Raw genomic sequence first — 18,782 nt, 5'->3', positions numbered from 1 at the left:
TTCCACCTTAAAAAAAAGCTGAGGGCCTCACGGGTGGCGCAAAGGGTTAAGAGGCAACCTATGAAGCTCTACACAGCCACTGCAGAATGAGTTCGATCCCTGGCCAGGGAGCAGCAGACCTCTCCTGACTTGCCTGTTGCTCCCCTCAGCAGTGTATTCAGTCAGTCTTCCTGTTCTTTATTTCACTGAGATGCCCCAGTTTTTGTATACATAAATATATCTTTTAAAAAAAAGCTGAAATTTTAAAAATCATATCCCAAAAATGTATTTTATCCTCATGTATTTGATTGTATATATCTAAGAGACAAGGAGCTACCCATGCTATCTACAATACTATTATTCTGCTTTGAAAACAATAATTCTTCAGTTGTTTTTCAGCATCCACTTGTGTTCCATGTCCCTAGTTGTGTCTCCCTGCCCCCCTTCTCTCTTTTTGTAATAGTTGTTTTGTTCAAATCGGGATAAATAATAAGGTCTGTGCACTGCATTATCTGTTGAAGCAACTGGCATTTGTCCTGTAGGGTTTCCCACATGCTTTTTCTGATCATTCCCTGTGCTTGAGATATTTTTTGAGTCTGGTGACTGGGTTTAAAGGGGTCACTCTATATCTTTTCAGTGATGAATTGAGAAGGAACTACTAGGACTCATTTTAAAAATGAGCTCCAAATTGAATTTTAAGGACTGTCAGGGACCTTAAGGCTACAGTGCTTTCCTCCTGATGTGTCCTATGGCCCAGAAGGTTATGAACCCTAGATTTTCCATGTGAAAAGTGGGGAGGAAAGTTTTATCCTTGGCCCCCAGGAGGGTATAGATCTTCTGCCTCCTTGTCTCTATAGACCTCTTCCTCTCACATTGATGTATCCTCTGCTCACAGGCAGTTCACAGTTTTGGGGGCCTTGACCCAGTACTCTTCTTTATATGTTAGTTTTGGGGTACGTCTTTCTTTTGTCGGTAATTCCCAAATCTGTTTTCAAGTTAAGCTCATTCATGCACCAGTCCCATTGCTTCCACCTATCTTGAGTGCTTGACCATCCCCTTTTGTTTAAATGTATGCAGCTCAGTTCACTGTCTTCTCTGCTCTGCCTGACTTGAACAAAACGTGTGAAGGTTCAGTATCTGACTTAGCCTTCTGATTTGTTCTCTGTATTAGGGGTTCTGAGGAATAGGGTCTACAGTTTCCCACTGTCCAGATTGTGTGGAGAATTGATTAAGGGTGTGCATGTTTTAGGAGAGAGGACAACAGATATCCCCCACCTCAAGAGTTAAAAAGTGTGCAGTACCTAATCATCTTCCAAGTCCTGTTTCTTTACCCTCCTTTCCTTCCTTAATTCTCCTTTGTGGACTTTGGCAGAACATCCAGCTGCCCTGGATGGAGAATGCAGGAGACCGTGTGTGCTCCTGAGTATGCCACTGAGTTGGGGGGCGATGACTTTACAGAGGTCATTCTAGCTGTGAGAAGTGTCTGGAAACAGCAAGCCTCATGTGTCCTAGAACCTGAGGACTGTCAGGGGCTCTTTCCCACCTCCCTTTGGTGTTCTCCATAGGGTGCTGCCCACCAGCAGTGCACAGGGGTTTCCTTTTCTCTGCATCCGTGCCAATACTTGCCATTTTGGCAGTAGCCATTCTAACAGGTATGAGGTAATAGCTCCTTGTGATTTTGAGTTGCATTTTGGCTATCGGTAAATTCCTGTGCGCATCCTCTGTCCTTTACTTAAAAAAAAAAAAAATTAATGAAGTACATTGTTTTACATCCTTGTTAGTATTTTGACAGTATAGGATACCCCCCTCCCCTTGTGTAGTCATGTAGCTCTTCCACCACCAAGATACTCATGGCCCTCCACTATAGTCCATTGTGCTTTCCCCTCCCCCTCTGTCCTTTTTTAGTCAGATTTTTTTCTTCGATTGAGTTGTATGAGTTTTTTATGTACATATCGGATATTGCCCTCTGTCAGATATATGATTTACAGATGTTTTCTCCCATTTAGTAGGTTGCTTTTTCATTGTATTAATGGTTGTCTTTGATGTGCGGAGGGTTTTTAATTTGATGTAGTGTCACTTATTTATTTTTGCTTTTGTCACCTCTGTTTTTGGTGTCAAATCCAAAAAGTCATTGCCAAAAACAGTGTCAAGGAGTTTATCACTGATACTTTCTTCTAGAAATTTTATGGTCTTATGTTCAAGTCTCTAGTCCAGGTTTTAAATCTGTGCTTTCCTACCAAGTCTACTGGAAATTTTTGTTACAGAACTACTTCCACAGTGTTGAAACATGGATTCAAAGCATTATTACTATAATTAAAAAATTGGAAATATCATCAATATTTAAGTTAATAAATATGATTGTGGGTATTATGCAGCCTTTATTTTTTTTAATTAAAAAATCTTTGGGGGAGCCTCCCAGGTGGCGCGACAGGTTGGGATGCAGCCAGTCACCATAGGCACCTCTCAGCAACGGTGTGGCCATTAGGCTGGGGCTGTCCGCAGCCTCTGCAGTGCGGGTTCGATCCCCGGTCGGCCAGAGAGCGGCCCGCATGGCGCAACAGGCCTTTCCTGGCTCGTTTGCTGCTCTTCTCAGCAGTTCACTTGGTTTGGTGTGCCTATTCTGTTCCCCGCTCTGTCTCTGGAGGGTCCTCCCCCCCCCCCACCTCTGGCCTATGCCCCAGCTCTTGTATGTATAAATAAATAAATCTTAAAAAATTTTTTTGAACTTTTTGAAAAAGATATATATTTATGCATACAAGAGACTGGGGTGTAGGCCAGAGGTGCAGGGAATGAGAAGATTTACCAGAGACCGAGGGGAACAGAAGAAGCGAATATACTGAAATACATTGCTGAGGGGAGCAGCAGGGGAGACAGGAGAGGTCTGCTGTGCTATGTGGGTCACCTCCCTGGCCAGTGCTGCAGTGGCTGTGGATAGCTCCATAGTGCTGAGACTTAACCCCTGTGCCACCAGGGATGTCTACCCTGGTGTGTTTTACCGTGGGGATGGAGGGAGGAAGCAGGTCAGCCCTGCCCAGCTTGCACTACTGTCAGATGAGTTGGTATTCCCTAAAGGCCTGGTGACCAGGAAGACTGTAGCACAATGCCATTTTGGCATTTTCCGCATGGGCAGTTGGAGGGAAGATTAGCACTTAATACTTACTCAGTCCCTTTGTTGACCCTGATCATGGCCCCATATCCTGCTCACGTGCACCTTGAATTCATTTTTCTATTTATAGATATTTTCTCCAGTCTTTTTTAGAGTTTGTTCTTAGTGTAAATTATCATTAACGGGACTCTTTTCTAATTAAAGTTATGCTAACTCAGTCTTACAAGTAAGGATTAAACTATGACAAATAAATAGATAACACCTCTGCCATTGAGGCAACAGATTGTATGTACATAGTGGTCAAAAGTTAATATTCTAGTAACTAGAAAGATTTTTTGTTCTTTATGTCACTGAGATGCCACGTAGTTAAGACTTAAATGGTTGGCAAGATGGTGGTCTCCAGGTCAAAACAGATAGCAGAACAAGCATATGCCTTGATTTGATTCTAAATGTGAAATGCAGCTGTTGCTGAAGTGATGTGGTTGGCACCTATACCACTCTGTCCACAAAGAAGAAAAGTGCCAGCTATAGCTACTTTTCCTGGGACCCTAACTGTGTTTGGTCTTTTACCTGTATTCTTTTTGTTCCTGGCCACTGTGAGGTGATCAAAAGTCTCATCCCAATCTGAATGGAGGAATTTAGTCTTTGAATTTTCTTACAACCCTGTGACTTAGAGGTGGAACTCCAGTAGGTGCTGTCACAAGACCCTCTGCTTCCTTTTTGTTGACATTATACCTATATATTTAAACTCTTCTCATGAATGTATTTAACTGAACGTCGTAATTGGTCAGAGTAGAAGTTCAGTTAGTATTTTTTTCTCCTATGCATTCATCCATGTATCTTATTGGAGACACTGCAATAATCTTAGAAATTGTATTACCAATTCTAAGGAAGATGTCCATTACCATTTCCTTTTTTGTTTTGTTTTCTAAGATTTTGTTTATGCATACAAGAGCTGGGGTATGTGTGCGTGGGCGGGGGTGAGAGGATTCACCGACACAAAGTGGGGAGCAAAAAAGGTGGCTTGACTGAAATACACTGCTGACAGGAGCAGCGGGCGAGACCAGAGAGGTCTGCTGTGCCATGTGGGTCTCCTCCATGGCTGCTGATTGCTTCATAGTGTTGAGGCTTAGCCCCTTGCGCTACCAGGGAGTTCCCCCAGATTATTCTTTCTAAGCCAGTCAGTTCTGTTGAATCTTTTCAGTTTCTCTGCTATTATGAATAGAGGTTTTACATGTAAGACAGTGAAATGTGTGTGTCCTTCAAGGTATGTGCTTCTGGAGGAGACAGCTGAGTTGGCGGAGGACCCCATGCTGAGTGTGAATTTTTCTTTCTTTGTGTCGTTATCTGAGTATGAGAATATAGGTCCTTTGAGCTGGCCCTTGCCTACGTAGAACCTATCCTGGACATTATGGGATAGACACAGTAACACCTTCCCAGGGCTGCAAGCTTGAGAACCCAGAGGGTTGATTGCGATGCCACACCTACTTTGGGACGTGATGAGAGGACTGTAAGCCCAGAATCCGGGGTTCTGGGGCATTGGGAAGAATGGACCTTGTAGAAGTGCCAACTAGCAGCTGACAGGCTCTGGGCCCTACAAAATGATGGGTGTGGCCAGCAGGTGTGGAACAGGTGAGGGATGAGAAGGGACAGGCTACCCCTCTCCCAGGAATGATTTATCTTGCTCTCAAATGTGTATTTACTTTGAAAGTACCTTAGGCTCTTAGTATAGAGCCAAAGAAAGGAAACAGAGTGGTAAGGTGACAAAAGTAGTAGTGTCTGGCCTTCCCTTCCAGTCCTCAAAGCTACTCTTTTTTTTTTTTTTTTTTTTTTTTTTTTTTTTATAGAGGCATGTTTTATTTGTTTGTTTATTTATTTTGTTTTGTTTGTTTTTGTTTATACATGCACTGGGTACAGTCAGAAGCTCGTGAGGGTGAGAGAATTCACCAGAGCCAGAGCAGGGAGCAGAGCAGGCAGGAGGACCGAAGTACACTGCTGAGGGGAGCAGCGGGCGGCAGGAGAGGTCTGCGCACCATGTGGGACCCTCCTCCGGTGGCCGGGGAGCAGCCGGGGATCGAACCGGCGCTGCAGAGTCCGTGGGCAGCTTCGCAACCCAGCGCTCAACCGCTGCGCCACCCGGGAGGCCCCTCAAAGCTACTCTTGATTGAATTCATTGCCCTTCACATGAGCCAGGTGGTCCAAAAGGTCAGTGTGTGATTTACTTAAGAAATATGGATATAGGGTCTCCCTAGTGGAGCAGGAGTTAAAGTCAGTGCTATTAAGCTATCGCCAACCACTCCAGCATGAATTCAATCCCCAGCCAAGGAGCTAACCTACATGGCGCAGCAGACCCCTTCTGTCTTGCCCGCTGCTCCCCTCAGCAGTGTATTTCAGTCAATTTGCCTGTTCTGCTCCCCACTCTGTCTCTGGTGAATCCTCTCCCCCCCACCCCCTGGCCTACACCCCAGTTCTTGTATGTATAAATAAATAAAAAGATATATTTAAAAAGAAAAATAAATATGGATGTGGTTGAAATTGATTTCCCCAAAGAAATGTTTTAATATTTTTCTGTGCCTGTGCCTTATTTTGAAAAGAAATCTCAGGACTTATGGAGGATGACTGGCAAATGGCTCTGTTCAGTGTCGGGAATTTTCTCCCATATCTCATTCTTTCCCTGGCTGTTAGCAGAGTGCTGACTGTACTCAGACAGAGTGGTTGGGTGATAAAAGTTGCCAAATTTGGTGCTGTGAACCTGGGACATTTTTGCAGACTCTTGAGGCAGGGTCGGGGGGATATTTACCTGAGTGAGGTATTTTGAGGACCTGAGAAAATTGTGTCCCTTTGTCACAGGCACACCTTGACCCTTCACCAACAGGTATAATCTCAGGCTGCTGGCCTGGCCAGATCCAGACTGCTTGGGTTCTGTGGCTGCACAGGAGGACTGAATTATTTTTAGCATATTTGTTTGAGAGGATGCGTTCATGCGTCATCTGGTTTGGGAGCAGGCTTGAGAGCTAGGCAGGGGTAAACATTGACCACAGGCAGGGAGCATATAATCTTAGCGATAGCCGATGATCATCACTTACCAGCACATTAGTGAACTGTAAATCAAGGTAGCAAAGTCCCCCATAGATCAAGACTTCAGAGCAACTTTGGTCATAGTCTGAGGGGGTCATGTCTGACCATCTCCATTGAGTATGTTTTCTCCTGAGTTGTGGGTGTCATAGTCTGCATTGAGGAGGAGGAGGAGGAGGCTGGACACCAATTGCCCTCAAAAGGGGTAATGGACTTTTAGAGGAGGATTGAAAATTCATGGTGTGAAAGATTTGTGGAATACATTTAGCTATTTTTTTTTTTTTAAAGATTTTTTTTTTATAGAGGCATGTTTTATTTATTTATTTGTTTGTTTTGTTTATACAAGCACTGGGTACAGTCAGAAGCGCGGGAGGGTGAGAGGATTCACCAGAGCCAGAGCAGGAAGCAGAGCAGGCAGAAGGACCGAGGTACACTACTGAAGGGAGCAGCGGGCGGCAGGAGAGGTCTGCGCGCCATGTGGGACCCTCCTCCGGTGGCCGGGGAGCAGCCGGGGATTGAACGTGCTGCAGAGGCTGCGGGCAGCGTCGCAACCCAGCGCTCAACTGCTGCGCCATCGGGGAGGCCCTACATTTAGCTATTTTTAAGAAAATTTGATAAAGAGGACATGGGACCTTAGAATCATTAACATTTATTTCCTTGAGGGCATTTTGCCACAGTTTCAGTTAATAAAAGCTGTAGTTCTAAAAAATTCTTTCAAATATTTTTCTTTCAAAAACTAATTCTAGGGCCTCCCCAGTGGCGCAGCGGTTGAGCGCTGGATTGCGAGGCTGCCAGCGGCCTCTGCGGCGCCGGTTCGATCCCCGGCTGCTCCCCGGCCACTGGAGGAGGGTCCCACATGGCGCGCAGACCTCTCCTGCCGCCCACTGCTCCCCTCAGCGGTGTGCTTCGGTCCTTCTGCCTGCTCTGCTCCCTGCTCTGGCTCTGGTGAATTCTCTCACCCTCCCGCGCTTCTGACTGTACCCAGTGCTTATATAAATAATTAAATAAATCTTTAAAAAAAAAAAAACAACAAACAAACAAGATATTAAAAAAAAAAAAAAACTGGGCCTCCCCGGTGGCGCTGCGGTTGAGCGCTGGGTTGCGAAGCTACCTGCGGCCTCTGAGCCGCCGGTTCGATCCCCGGCTGCTCCCCGGCCACCAGAGGAGGGTCCCACATGGTGCGCAGACCTCTCCTGCCGCCCGCTGCTCCCCTCAGCAGTGTACTTCGGTCCTTCTGCCTGCTCTTCTCCCCGCTCTGGCTCTGGTGAATTCTCTCACCCTCCCGCGCTTCTGACTGTACCCAGTGCTTGTATAAACAAACAAACAAACAAATAAATAAATAAACATGCCTCTATTAAAAAAAAAAAAACTAATTCTAGCAGTGTAGCTCTGAATATATTTCTTTATTTTTTTTTTAAAGATTTATTTATTTATACATACAAGAACTGGGGAACAGGTCAGAGTTGTGGGGGTGAGAAGGCTCACCAGAGACAGAGTAGGGAACAGAACAGGCAGATCGACTGAAACATACTGCTGAAGGGAGCAGCGGGCCAGTCAGGAGAGGTCTGGTGTGCCATGTGGGTAGCTCCCTGGCCGGGGATCGAACTCGTGCTGCAGCGGCTGCGGTGAGCTTCATAGGTTGCGTCTTAATCCCTTGTGCCACCAGGGAGACTCTCTGATGAATATATTTCTCAATAGGTTGACTGCTTCTTCTCCCTGTCCTCCTCCATCTTGGCACCATCCGGCCTGTCATTCCAGACATCTTCTGGTCTGATAGGCAAAGAGATGGGGCAGTATGGTCATGCTGGCGGTTCCAGGGGAGAGAAGCATTTGGGAGGCTATTATTTCCTCTTATGGAAAAGCTTGTCCAAATTTTTGGAACAGAATCTACTGTTTTATTTTTCCCTTAGCATGTTGTGACTTTCTTGAAATAATTCCCCTTGCACCTGATAGTGTTCTCCTTTATTACAACTAGAATAAAATGCTAATAAGGAAGAAAATGAACACCTAGTGTTAGACTGAGGGCATCTGTTCAAGCTGTTGTAGGACACTAGTGTTTGGTCTCTTGGTCTGTTGCTTTGGTGGAAGTAGCTCCTGATGTAACATGGAGGTGACTCTCCCAGCCAGTCAGCTGCGGTCCTTTGAGCTTAGGATGACAATAATTCTAGTGTTCTCAGCAGTGACTATTTCATTTTAGGTATATGTTGTTTTCTGTGATGAGACCTTGGGGATGTGGTAACCTCGAGGTACCTTAGTTGTACCCATTTGTACACCAGAGGGCTGTTAGAAGAGTGAAGGAGTACAGAACAGAGTTCAATAAAGGCAACTCTTATCTCCAGCGTGGTTGTCACCCATTTTCATTGAAGGCTGAGGAGTTGGTCACTTCTTCCTCTGATCCTCCGTTGTACACACCTTAGGGCATGTACAACACAGAGTGTGTTGAGGTTGTTAATCCACACTGGTTCCCATGTGATCCATCTCCCAGGGTCTCCATCATGGAATGGAGCTCTGAGTGTGCAGTATAGCTTGGGTCAGTGTGTTTTTATGGATGAGTTAAAAACCTTCAAGTGCTGAGAGCCATCTGAGTTTTCCTATTTTGGTCTCAGTGAAATCTTTTTCTTTTTTTTTTTTTCCCCTAATACTTTTCTTTCCAATTGTAAATGTAGCATAATGCTCTGAGTTTGAGAATATTTCAAGACGTTTGGAACGTTCAGAAGACCAAAGAGAAGTGAGTGGCAATCTTACCACTTAGTACAGAGCATATTCAAGTTTTGTGGTATCTAAAATTTATATAATGTAACATATATACAATTTATAAATATAATTTATAATTAAGAAGTAGTTATAAGTGCCATCTTCATACAAAATAATTTAGTTATTCATACAAAATAATTTATAGTTATGAAAGCAGTTGGATAAGAAAGTGAATATTTAGATTGAAAAGAAATCTCTAGAAGTTACAAGTTTCAAAAAGTAGGCAAAACAATTACATTTCTCTCTACATTTTGGGGCAACATTTTTTTTTTTTATACACTTTTTTTTACTAATTTTTTTTTAAAGATTTTTTTTTTTATTTATACAAGCACTGGGTACAGTCAAGCGCAGGAGAGTGAGAGAATTCACCAGAGCCAGAGAGGGAAACAGAACAGGCAGACTGACGATACACTGCTGAGGGGAGCAGTGGGTGGCAGGAGAGATCTGTGCACCATATGGGACCTTTGCCTGGGAGCCGGGGATTGAACCGGCGCTGCAGAGGTGGGCACCTTTGCAACCGAGCGCTCAACCGCTGCGCCACCACTGGGGAGGCCCCTGGAAGTTCCTTTCCACTACATAATTCATCATTTGTTATGTAGATTTTTAAGATTGTTGTTAGATTTGAGAAACTATCACATTTCTTTCATACATGAGCTGTGAGACTTAAAGGCATTCAAGGCACTGCATTTTTCTATACAATGACTATACTATAGGCTGTGGAAGGGAGTAGATAACCATGAAAAGTAGTTGCTACTTGGGTTTTTAATTTTGTGTATGTAGTAAAATGCACATAATATAAAATTCACCATTATAACTATTTTTTAATTGTACAAAGTTCAGTGGCATGACTGATATTTTTGCCAGTCTTTTCCTCTCTAAGCCTTTAGACGTAGTCCAGAAAATAGAAATGATATAATTTTGTATCTTGCTGACTTCACTTGAAGAGTATATCATAAGCATTTTCTCATATTGTTAAAAAATGAAATATTGGGGAGCCTCCCCTGGTGGCACAGCAGTTGAGCGCTGGGCTGTAAGGCTGTTCGATCCCTGGCCACCGGCGGGGGTCCCACATGGTGTGACAGACCTCTCCTGCCGTGCCTGCTGCTCCCCTCAGCAGTGTATTTCGTCAGTCTGTCTGTTCTGTTCCCCGCTCTGGCTCTGGTGGGTTCTCTCACCCTCCTGCACTTCTGGCTGTGCCCAGTGCTTGTATAGATAAATAAATAAATGTTTTTTTAAAAAATGAAATATTGGGGGGCTTCCCTGGTGGTTCAGTGGTTAAAGTCTCAGTGCTATCAAGCTGTTGCCAGCCACTGCAACAAGAGTTCCATCCCCTGCCAGGGAGCTAACCCACATGGTGGAGCACACCTCTCCTATCTTGCCTGCTGCTCCCTTCAGCAGTGTATTTCAGTAGATTCGCCTGTTCTGTTCCTCACTTTCTGGTGAATCCTCTCACCCCTTGCACCTCTGGCCAACACCCCAGTTGTTGTAGGCATAAATAAAATAAATCTCTTTTAAAAAATGAAATACCAGTAAGCAAACTTTTACTAGTATCCTACTAGTATGTCCCCTGTATTGTTGGATGTGGAGGTGACTGCATACATGATGGGGGATTAAACGTGACCTGCAGGTACTTGATTTTTTTTGTTTTTCAATTGAGCAGTGGTGATAATTTTCCTGAGATTGGCAGTAGTTTGATATCAGGTACCTAGACATGTCAGTCTGGTCAGTCACTGTCCTTAGTGCCTCCCTCAAGGTAAACACTGACAACTTTTCTTTTCCTTTCTGCTTTTATTTTGCTAAAACTCCTTTTTGTATATTCATTTTGTCTCCAGTGACTGTGCCTTATTTGTTGTACAACTTCACTGGAAGTCCAGGTCATGGAGGAAATGATTTTCCTTCCATGTCATCTTGCCTGAGACACCAGCATTGTTGAAGAGGCCTTCTGCATGTGCTCAGCACCAACCCTTGGCCTTTATTTGCTCTGCCTGCAAAAAGATGGCGGTAATTATCTGTCAGTGATGATTTAGCAACCTGAAAACCTTGGGTTTTTGGGATATGAACTCAGTATCTCAGTATAAATACAGAATTTCTGAATATGAGTTGTATATTTGTTTTAAGTTATGATAGTATTTTAATCTTCTTGTAACCATATTTTTAACATTTATTTTTATTTTTTTAAAGATTTATTTATTTAATTTTATTTATACAAGCACTGGATACAGTCAGAAGCGTGGGAGGATGAGAGAATTCATCAGAGCCAGAGTGGGGAGCAGAGCAGGCAGAAGGACCGAAGCACACTACTGAGGGGAGCACAGGTGGCAGGAGAGGTCTGCGCGTCATGTGGGACCTTCCTCCAGTGGCTGGGGAGCAGCCGGGGATCGAACTGGCGCTGCAGAGGCTGCGGGCAGCTTCGCAACCCAGCGCTCAACTGCTGCGCCACCAGGAGGCCCTAGAGTTTATTTTTTTAAAAGATTTATTTATTTATGCATGCAAGAGCTGCGGTACAGGCCAGAGATGGGGGGGGGCCTGTGAGAGAATTCACCAGAGACAGTGGGGACCAGAACAGGCGGATCTGCTGAAATACACTGCTGAAAGTGTAACAGGGAACCTCCCCCTTTCCTGGTGAGGAGCAGCGGGTGAGTCAGGCGAGGTCTGCTATGCCACATGGGTTGCTCCCTGTGTGGCTGGGGATCGAACTCATGCTGCAGAGGTTGTGGACAGTTTCATAGTGTTGTGCTTAACCCGCTGCGTCACCAGGGAGGCCCCTTTAAAGTTTATTCTTTAGTGACCGTCCTTTCCTTGCCTGATTTTCTACACCAGAGAATTTTCCAAGAGGTTGTTTGTCCTTACATTAAGAGTCCATGCTTTGTTTACATTAATGTTTCCATACCAGCAGGCCCTAGTTGAGTGTTCAGCTGGAGCGTCATTCATTTATACTTCCTAGTTAAAGCAGACTTAGTAAGGTAGGAGATTATAAAAGCAAAATAAACACCAGTCAGTGCTCAGAATGCATTTTATAAAGTGTTTTAATCATTGTACTCACTGTATGGTCGGTGTGGGTTTAGATAATTGCAGTGGGTGCCTTGGAATCTCTTGTTGATCTGTATGCAGCAGGTATTTGTGATGCAGTAGTGATTTACGGTACATCTGTGGAGTGTCTACTCTGTGCTGGTGCTTTTCTACACTAGAGATTCAGCAGTGAACAGAACTGTCAAAAAATCTCTTGACTTTTTAAAGATTTTTGGTTTTCGGTGGTGGCAGGGTAGGGAAGACAAAAAATAAGACATAGGCAAACTGTTAGATGGTTACAAGTACCAAGGAGAAAAGAAAGCAGGATTGTGTAAGAGTTGTGATACTTTTAGATGGGTGGCTAAGGAAGACCTCATTAAAGACCTGACATTTGCATGAAGAGCAGGAAGAGGTAAGAGAATAATAAGTCAAGTGGATATCTAGGGAAGAATGTACTAGCAGAAGGAATGGCAGGTGCAAAAGTCCTGAGGCGGGTATATGCCAAGCATGTTTGAGAAATAACAAGAAAGCCGTTGTAATTGGAACAAATTTGATAGTGATTTTTCTTTCTCTATGGGTGTTTTACAGAAAGTATTATTGAACTTTTATGCTTCTATTATATAAAAGGATGTATAAAGGATGTTTTTTATTTTGTTTGTAAAGGATGCTTTTGCTTTAACTTGACAAGAACTGGAAAGAATAACCATGCAACTAATAGAAGTCTGCTAACATTATGACCCTGATAATAATTAGACTTTCAGAATGAGATGGCTTGGTGTCATGGATATATGAGGGGGAAATAGTTGTCTTAAAAGTCTACCATGGGGGTTGGGGGTTGGGTGTCTTCACAGTAAAAGAGGAATCCTTTAACCAAGATAGCAGCCTGGCTAACCTTGGTATAAAGATTCAGAATGCTTAGTGTGAGGTGAATGAACCTAGTTAAAGTAGACAAGAAGTAAACTTCAGCCAGTGCATTTGCATGTAGAAGCTATTTAGCAGCTAGTGTGACCTTTTTAAGGATAGTCTTCTGGTTATGAAAGAAATACGTATTTATTATGAAAATTATGTTAATTTAAAAGTGTGTAAGAAATTTAATCCTTTTGGGGCCTCCCTGGTGGCACAGGGGGTTAAGGTTCAGCACTATGAAGCTATCCGCAGCCACTGCAGCATGAGTTCCATCTCCCACCAGGGAGGTGACCCACATGGTGCAGTAGAACTCTCCCGTCTCACCCGCTGCTCCCCTCAGCAGTGTATTTCAGTAGATCTGCCTATTCTGTTCCCTGCTCTGTCTCTGGTGAATCCTCTCACCCTACCCCCTACACCCCTCTCCCCCACACCTCTGGCCTGCACTCCACCTCTTATGTGCATAAATAAATAAATCTTTTTTAAAAAGGAAATGTAATCCTTTTAATTTATGACAATAAAATTCATCAATTTTAAGTCTGTAATTTGATGAGTGTTGACAAGTTTATATAATCACTCTTCCAGTCACAGTATAGAACATTTTCATTACTCTTTTTAAAAAAGATTTATTTATTTATGCATGCAAGAACTGGGGTACAGGCCAGAGGTGGGGGGGGGTGAGAGGATTCACCAGAGACAGAGTGGGGAACAGAACAGGCAGATTGGACGAAGTACGCTGCTGAGGGGAGCAGCAGGTGAGGGTGAGTCAGAAGAAGAGTTCTGCTGCACCATGTGGGTAGTTCCCTGGGGGGCCGGGGGATTGAACTCGTGTTGCAGTGGCTGCGGATAGCTTCATAGGTTGCGTCTTAACCCTTGCGCCACCAGGGAGGCCCCATTTTCATTACTCTTAAAAGTCCTCTGGGCCCCTTTGCATAAAGTCAGCTCCCCTACTTATTCCCGCCCAGCGCCCCCCCCCCTCCCGCTTACCTGCTTCCTGCTACTGTAATTATGCTTTTTCTGGAATTTCATATTATGAAATCATAAAATACATAGAGTGATTGGCTTTTTTCATTTAACATGTTTTTGTGATCCGCTTTTGTTGTTGTGTGTATCAATACATTCCTTTTATTGATGAATAAATACCCAAAATATGTATATACCAGTTTGTTTATTTCCTCACCCATTTGGGTTGTTTCCATCTTTTGCTATTGTGCATAGTACTGTTATTAAATATTCATGTAGAAGTCTTTGTGTGGATTTTTGTTTTAATTTCTCTTAGGCAAATACTTATGACTGGGATTGCTGGGTCATATAACAAGTATATGTTTAACTTGATAAGAAACTGCCAGACTGCTTTTCCAAGTGGTTGTACCTTTTTGTATTCCTACCAGCAATGTTTGAGAGTTCTCATGACCTACTGTGGTGGTGTAGTTGTGGGTTGTGTACAGATGTGTGCAGATGCCAGGTGGTGGGTGGCTTTGGGGCTCACAGAGGAGGTGCTGGTGGAAAGGGTTGTTTTCCACTACCAGACTAGTGTGCTTCCCACCATCCCATGTGACTACTTGGCTCTGGGGCTTTAAAGCAGAATAAGTGGGCCCAGAAGATCCTGTTTGTAACATCATTAAATTCTGGCTATATGAGCTCAGGGCCCAGGGGTTTTCATGAGTCATAGTTGTTTTATATTTTTTTTAAAGATTTATTTATTTATGCAAACAAGAGCTGGGGTACAGACCAGAGGTGCGGGGGTGAGAAGATTCACCAGAGACAGAGCGGGGAACAGGACAGGCAGATTGACCAAAGGGGAGCAGCGGGCGAGTCAGGAGAGGTCTGCTGCGCCATGTGGGTTGCTCCCTGGCTGGCCAGGAATCGAATTCGTGCTGCAGACGTTGTGGGTAGCTTCATAGGTTGTGTCTTAACCCCTTGCACCACCAGGGAGGCACATGAGTCATAGTTGTTTTATTTGCAATACTTTAAAAGTCAAGAATATTAAGGTATTGTTTCCAGCAGATCCCTAAATCAATTTGGTTGGTTTAGGTGGCTTTACCCTAGCCTAGGATGAGTCATGTCCTGTTCTTTATTCATTGTTTCATGAGCAAATGTGAAGCAATGTTAGAAGTTAAAATCTAAAGCCAATATTTTAGTTATTCCTTGTCTCTCTAGGTAGAGGGTCCACACATCTCATGGACTTCACAGTTACTACTCCAGGATTCCTGGGAAACTGGGCCTTAGACCTCAGTTGTTTAAGAGCCATTAAGAGATCCCACTGCTCAAACTACATGGGGAACAGAGAATGTAGCAGATGAAACAGAGCGAGATCTTTGGATACTTCTTTCTTGCTAGTTTGAGGCTGCTAGTGAGGAAGGTGATGTCCTTGGAAACAGTTGATCCTTTATTTTCCCACAGGCTAGAGTCTATGAGAAATGGTAGAATAGAACCTCTACTTCTATGTCTGCAACCTCAAATGTGAGAAACATATTGTACATTGAAACCATATGTATGTTCATATTGAGAGAATGAACATCATTTAAATAAAAGACAAAACAGGATTGACGATGTGCAGTGCACTTATATTTACTGTTTTCCTATTTTATCCAGACAAACTAACAAAATACTGATTACCACTCACTAATTTGATTACAGTCTACAGAGTAGAGATCTAAGCCTCTCCTCTCCATATTATAAACCAGAAAACTGGAACCTAAAGGGAGTCAGGGATATTTGGAATCTCCCTAAATAATTGAACAGCAGAACTGGGATTTGAATATGGCTCCAGCTAACTGGATAATCCGTTGTCTCCCTAATTCTGACTCACATTTGGGAGTTTTCTCTGTCATCAGACTTGGGTCAGGTGAAAATGGGCCTTATTTTTCTTGCCTCTCTACCCAAGATGAAGCTTCTCCTGGGAGCAGTGCGCTGTGGACTGCCAGAGGTATTGGCAGGGACCAGGGAGGGTGTGTGGCAGGGTGCCATGTCATACCCAGCAGCTAATGAACCCACTGGGGACCTCAGAGGAGGTGAGGTGGAGACCTTTACCTGGCCTTTCCACCTTTAGCCACACCCATGAACCATACTCTAGAGAGTTGCTATGAAAGACTGGTTTTTGTTTTAGATTTTTTCATTGGAGGTGGGGATGAGTAAGAAAGAAGTCAGAGACTTTTCACTTAATTGACTACATTTAAGAATTCCTGAACAAAGTTGGAGAGGGATTGGCATTAATAGGTAGCATGACTCTGATAACAAAAGCTGTTTTACACTTTTATGAACGGTTTGGATTGTGTTTCTGAATTCTGGGCCATAGGAAGTGTCTTGCTTTACAGTTTAATAAATATGGTATCTGGTTCCGTCTTTGATGCAGACCAGTAGCTTTCCTTCGGTATTCCATTTTTAGTAGACTCGTGAACTGGTCTGTATAGACGCTTACAGTGAGGCCAGGTGCCCCAGAGTGCCACCTTCTGAGAGAGTAAGGAGTGGCTGGGATGTAAACATCCTTAGTGCTAGTTGCCTGTGTTGTGTGCTGGAACTATTTCCACATGTCCTCTGAGGCATTCTGTGAATGAGAGGGTAGTAAAGGTGAGAATCAGAACCTCTGGGTTTCTGCTTTTTACATATAGGAAAACTTATTGATTCCTAACCCTTGAGCCCAGTTGGGGCCCACTCTTTAAAAGGAAGAGATCAACACCAGCTTCAACACTTTAAAGGAGGCTACTTTATAACTAGAAAATTAAATATATGATGAAAGCATTCTCATGGTACAAACTAAATGTCCCATGTACATAGGAGTACTATCTTGGGGCAGAAGTTCTGGAGACCATGGGCCCTTGAGGCAGCTACATGGGGGCATTCAGCCGGTTGCTTCACTTGGGAGCTGTGGGTTATTGTTCCTGGCCCTGCATGAGTCTCTTCACTTCCCCCAAAATCAGCTTCATTGTTTGCACCAGGGAGGATAGTGTCTCTGTCATTAAAGTACCTTGTCCAAATGAGGTAAGTTCCTGTAAAGAACTTAGCATATGGTCGGTGTTTTACTCATACCAGAGGACACTGGGCACATCTTCTGCAGACCCATTGTCAGCACCACAGTTGGAGTCATGGGAACTGAAGGAGTTCCCAGTAATGACCCTGTAGAGATACTGAAGTATAGCTCAAGCCCTGTAAGTAATGCTTGTGGAGACTGCGTAGTCTGTAAATTATAGACAGAAAACAGAACTAGCTTGGAATGTTGTGAAGTGATTAACAGAGCACACAGGAGGTGTGTTTTGCTGAGAAGTGATGTGTAGCCTGAGATTCCAAGTCAGGTCTAAGGTCTGAGACAGCCCTTGATTGCCACAGGAGCACAGCTTCGGTTTAAAGGTGTGCCCCAGCATTTGGAGATCAGGATAGAACCGATTAAAATAGTCAGTGACCTAGAACATTGTGTATCTTTGTAAATGGGGTTTGTCAGCCATGAACAGTTGTTTTTAGACACAGACGTTAATCATTAAAGCTAGGCCCCGCTCCACTGTTAATAAGGTTAATGGGGCACATCTTTGGCTGTGGGCAGGATTGGTGCTTATGGGACTCTTGGGGAAGTAAATCTTACTAGAGGATGTGTAAGCAGGTTGTCTCTTTAAATACATTTTATAAAATGCAAGAGTGAATTCTAATGTAAACTGTGATGATAATGTCTGTGTTGGTTCATCATCAGTTGTAACCAGTATCGTGGGAGGTACTGAAAAAGGAGAGGCTGTTGTGGGCCGGGGAGTAGGCCTATATGGGAAATCTCTTCGTCTTCCTCACAATTTTCCTGGGAACCTAAAACTGCTCTAAAAAATAATCTATTGAAAATACGTAGCTAACCGAGAGACTGGGGCATTAATGACTTTAACAGTTTTATGAGAAAGTAAGATTTAATCCAAATACCAAATTGAAATTGAGATTTTACCTCATGGTGGTAAAAGGAGGTGTTTGACTGTTTTGACTGTGTAGCTTTCTAACGCCCATGTCTGGGAGCGCCAGCTATTTAGGGGCACCTATAGCCAGTCCCTGTGGGCATCTGTCCCCGCCCAGTGCCCCGCCCCGCGAGAGCTGGGCTGTTTGCTGTTTTGTGTCTCCGAGGGAGTGGGCGGGGCTGGAGTGGGCGGCGTGGGCGGGGCCGCGCGCGAGCTGCTGCTGTTTGTCTTTCAGCTGGAGGGCTGGTGACTGACTCTAGGGTGGTTCCCAGGCTCCTTCCAACTCCCACCTCACTGTTTGCTTCCCGCAGAGCGTCCTGCCCCGCACAGCTGAGGAACTGAGGCCTGATAGAGGGACACACGCACGGATAGACAACAGACGGAGGACGCGCTGGCCTCTGGACCCTGCCGCCTCCCCCTTCTCCCGGCCGCCTGCGCCTGGAGGATGAGCCCAGCCTTCAGGGCCATGGACGTGGAGCCCCGCACCAAGGGCGTCCTCCTGGAGCCCTTTGGCCACCAGGTCGGGGGTCACTCCTGCGTGCTCCGCTTCAACGAGACGACCTTGTGCAAGCCCCTGGTCCCAAGGGAGCACCAGTTCTACGAAACCCTCCCGGCTGAGATGCGCAAATTCACTCCCCAGTACAAAGGTGAGCCCCCAGCTGCCATAGGGTTAGCTAGCACCTGGCGAGATTGGAGAAGGCCTGGCCACGGAATCATGGCCCAGGCAGCCATCCAGGGAACCCTCATCCCCTCCTGGCTCCCTGTTTTCCCGCCTCCTCCTCTTGGCCCTCAGCCCAGCACCTCACACCCTCAGTTTTCAAGCCCTGGTAAGATTGCTCAATTCTGTTTTGTTTTGTGGATGTGTTTGTTTTGAGTTTATTTTTGGTGGAAGTGTAGTTGTGTTTTATGTTCAGGTCTCTCTTGATCACAGTTACCCATAGTCCCCCATGAGGGGACAGCGGGGGAAGACTTTGAGAGAATTTTACACAGAATACTTGCCGCCTGCTTTTTGTCCTCCAGGAAACCAGAAG

General features: G+C 44.5%; 1 protein-coding gene across 3 annotated transcripts in view; it reads left to right on the top strand.

Moving 5' to 3' along the window:
* Positions 1-18,782, top strand: part of IP6K2 (inositol hexakisphosphate kinase 2) — a 28,817-nt gene that overhangs the window by 2,354 nt on the left and 7,681 nt on the right. Inside the window, exons 2-3 of one of the 3 annotated variants that reach the window (XM_037528699.2) lie at positions 10,747-10,915; positions 18,063-18,398. In XM_037528699.2, the coding sequence (XP_037384596.1) occupies positions 18,197-18,398 (202 nt within the window). In that variant the 5' untranslated portion in view covers positions 10,747-10,915; positions 18,063-18,196. Of the gene's footprint in view, positions 1-10,746; positions 10,916-18,062; positions 18,399-18,782 lie in introns of those variants that run through there. The other 2 variants (XM_037528692.2, XM_037528706.2) reach the window with 2 other exon arrangements.

Source organism: Talpa occidentalis, unplaced genomic scaffold (genome assembly GCF_014898055.3).
Source record: "Talpa occidentalis isolate TD23 unplaced genomic scaffold, MPIMG_talOcc4v2.1 talOcc4.10, whole genome shotgun sequence".
Classification (NCBI taxonomy): Eukaryota; Metazoa; Chordata; class Mammalia; order Eulipotyphla; family Talpidae; genus Talpa; species Talpa occidentalis.
This window is presented reverse-complemented; position numbering and strand designations above follow the sequence as displayed.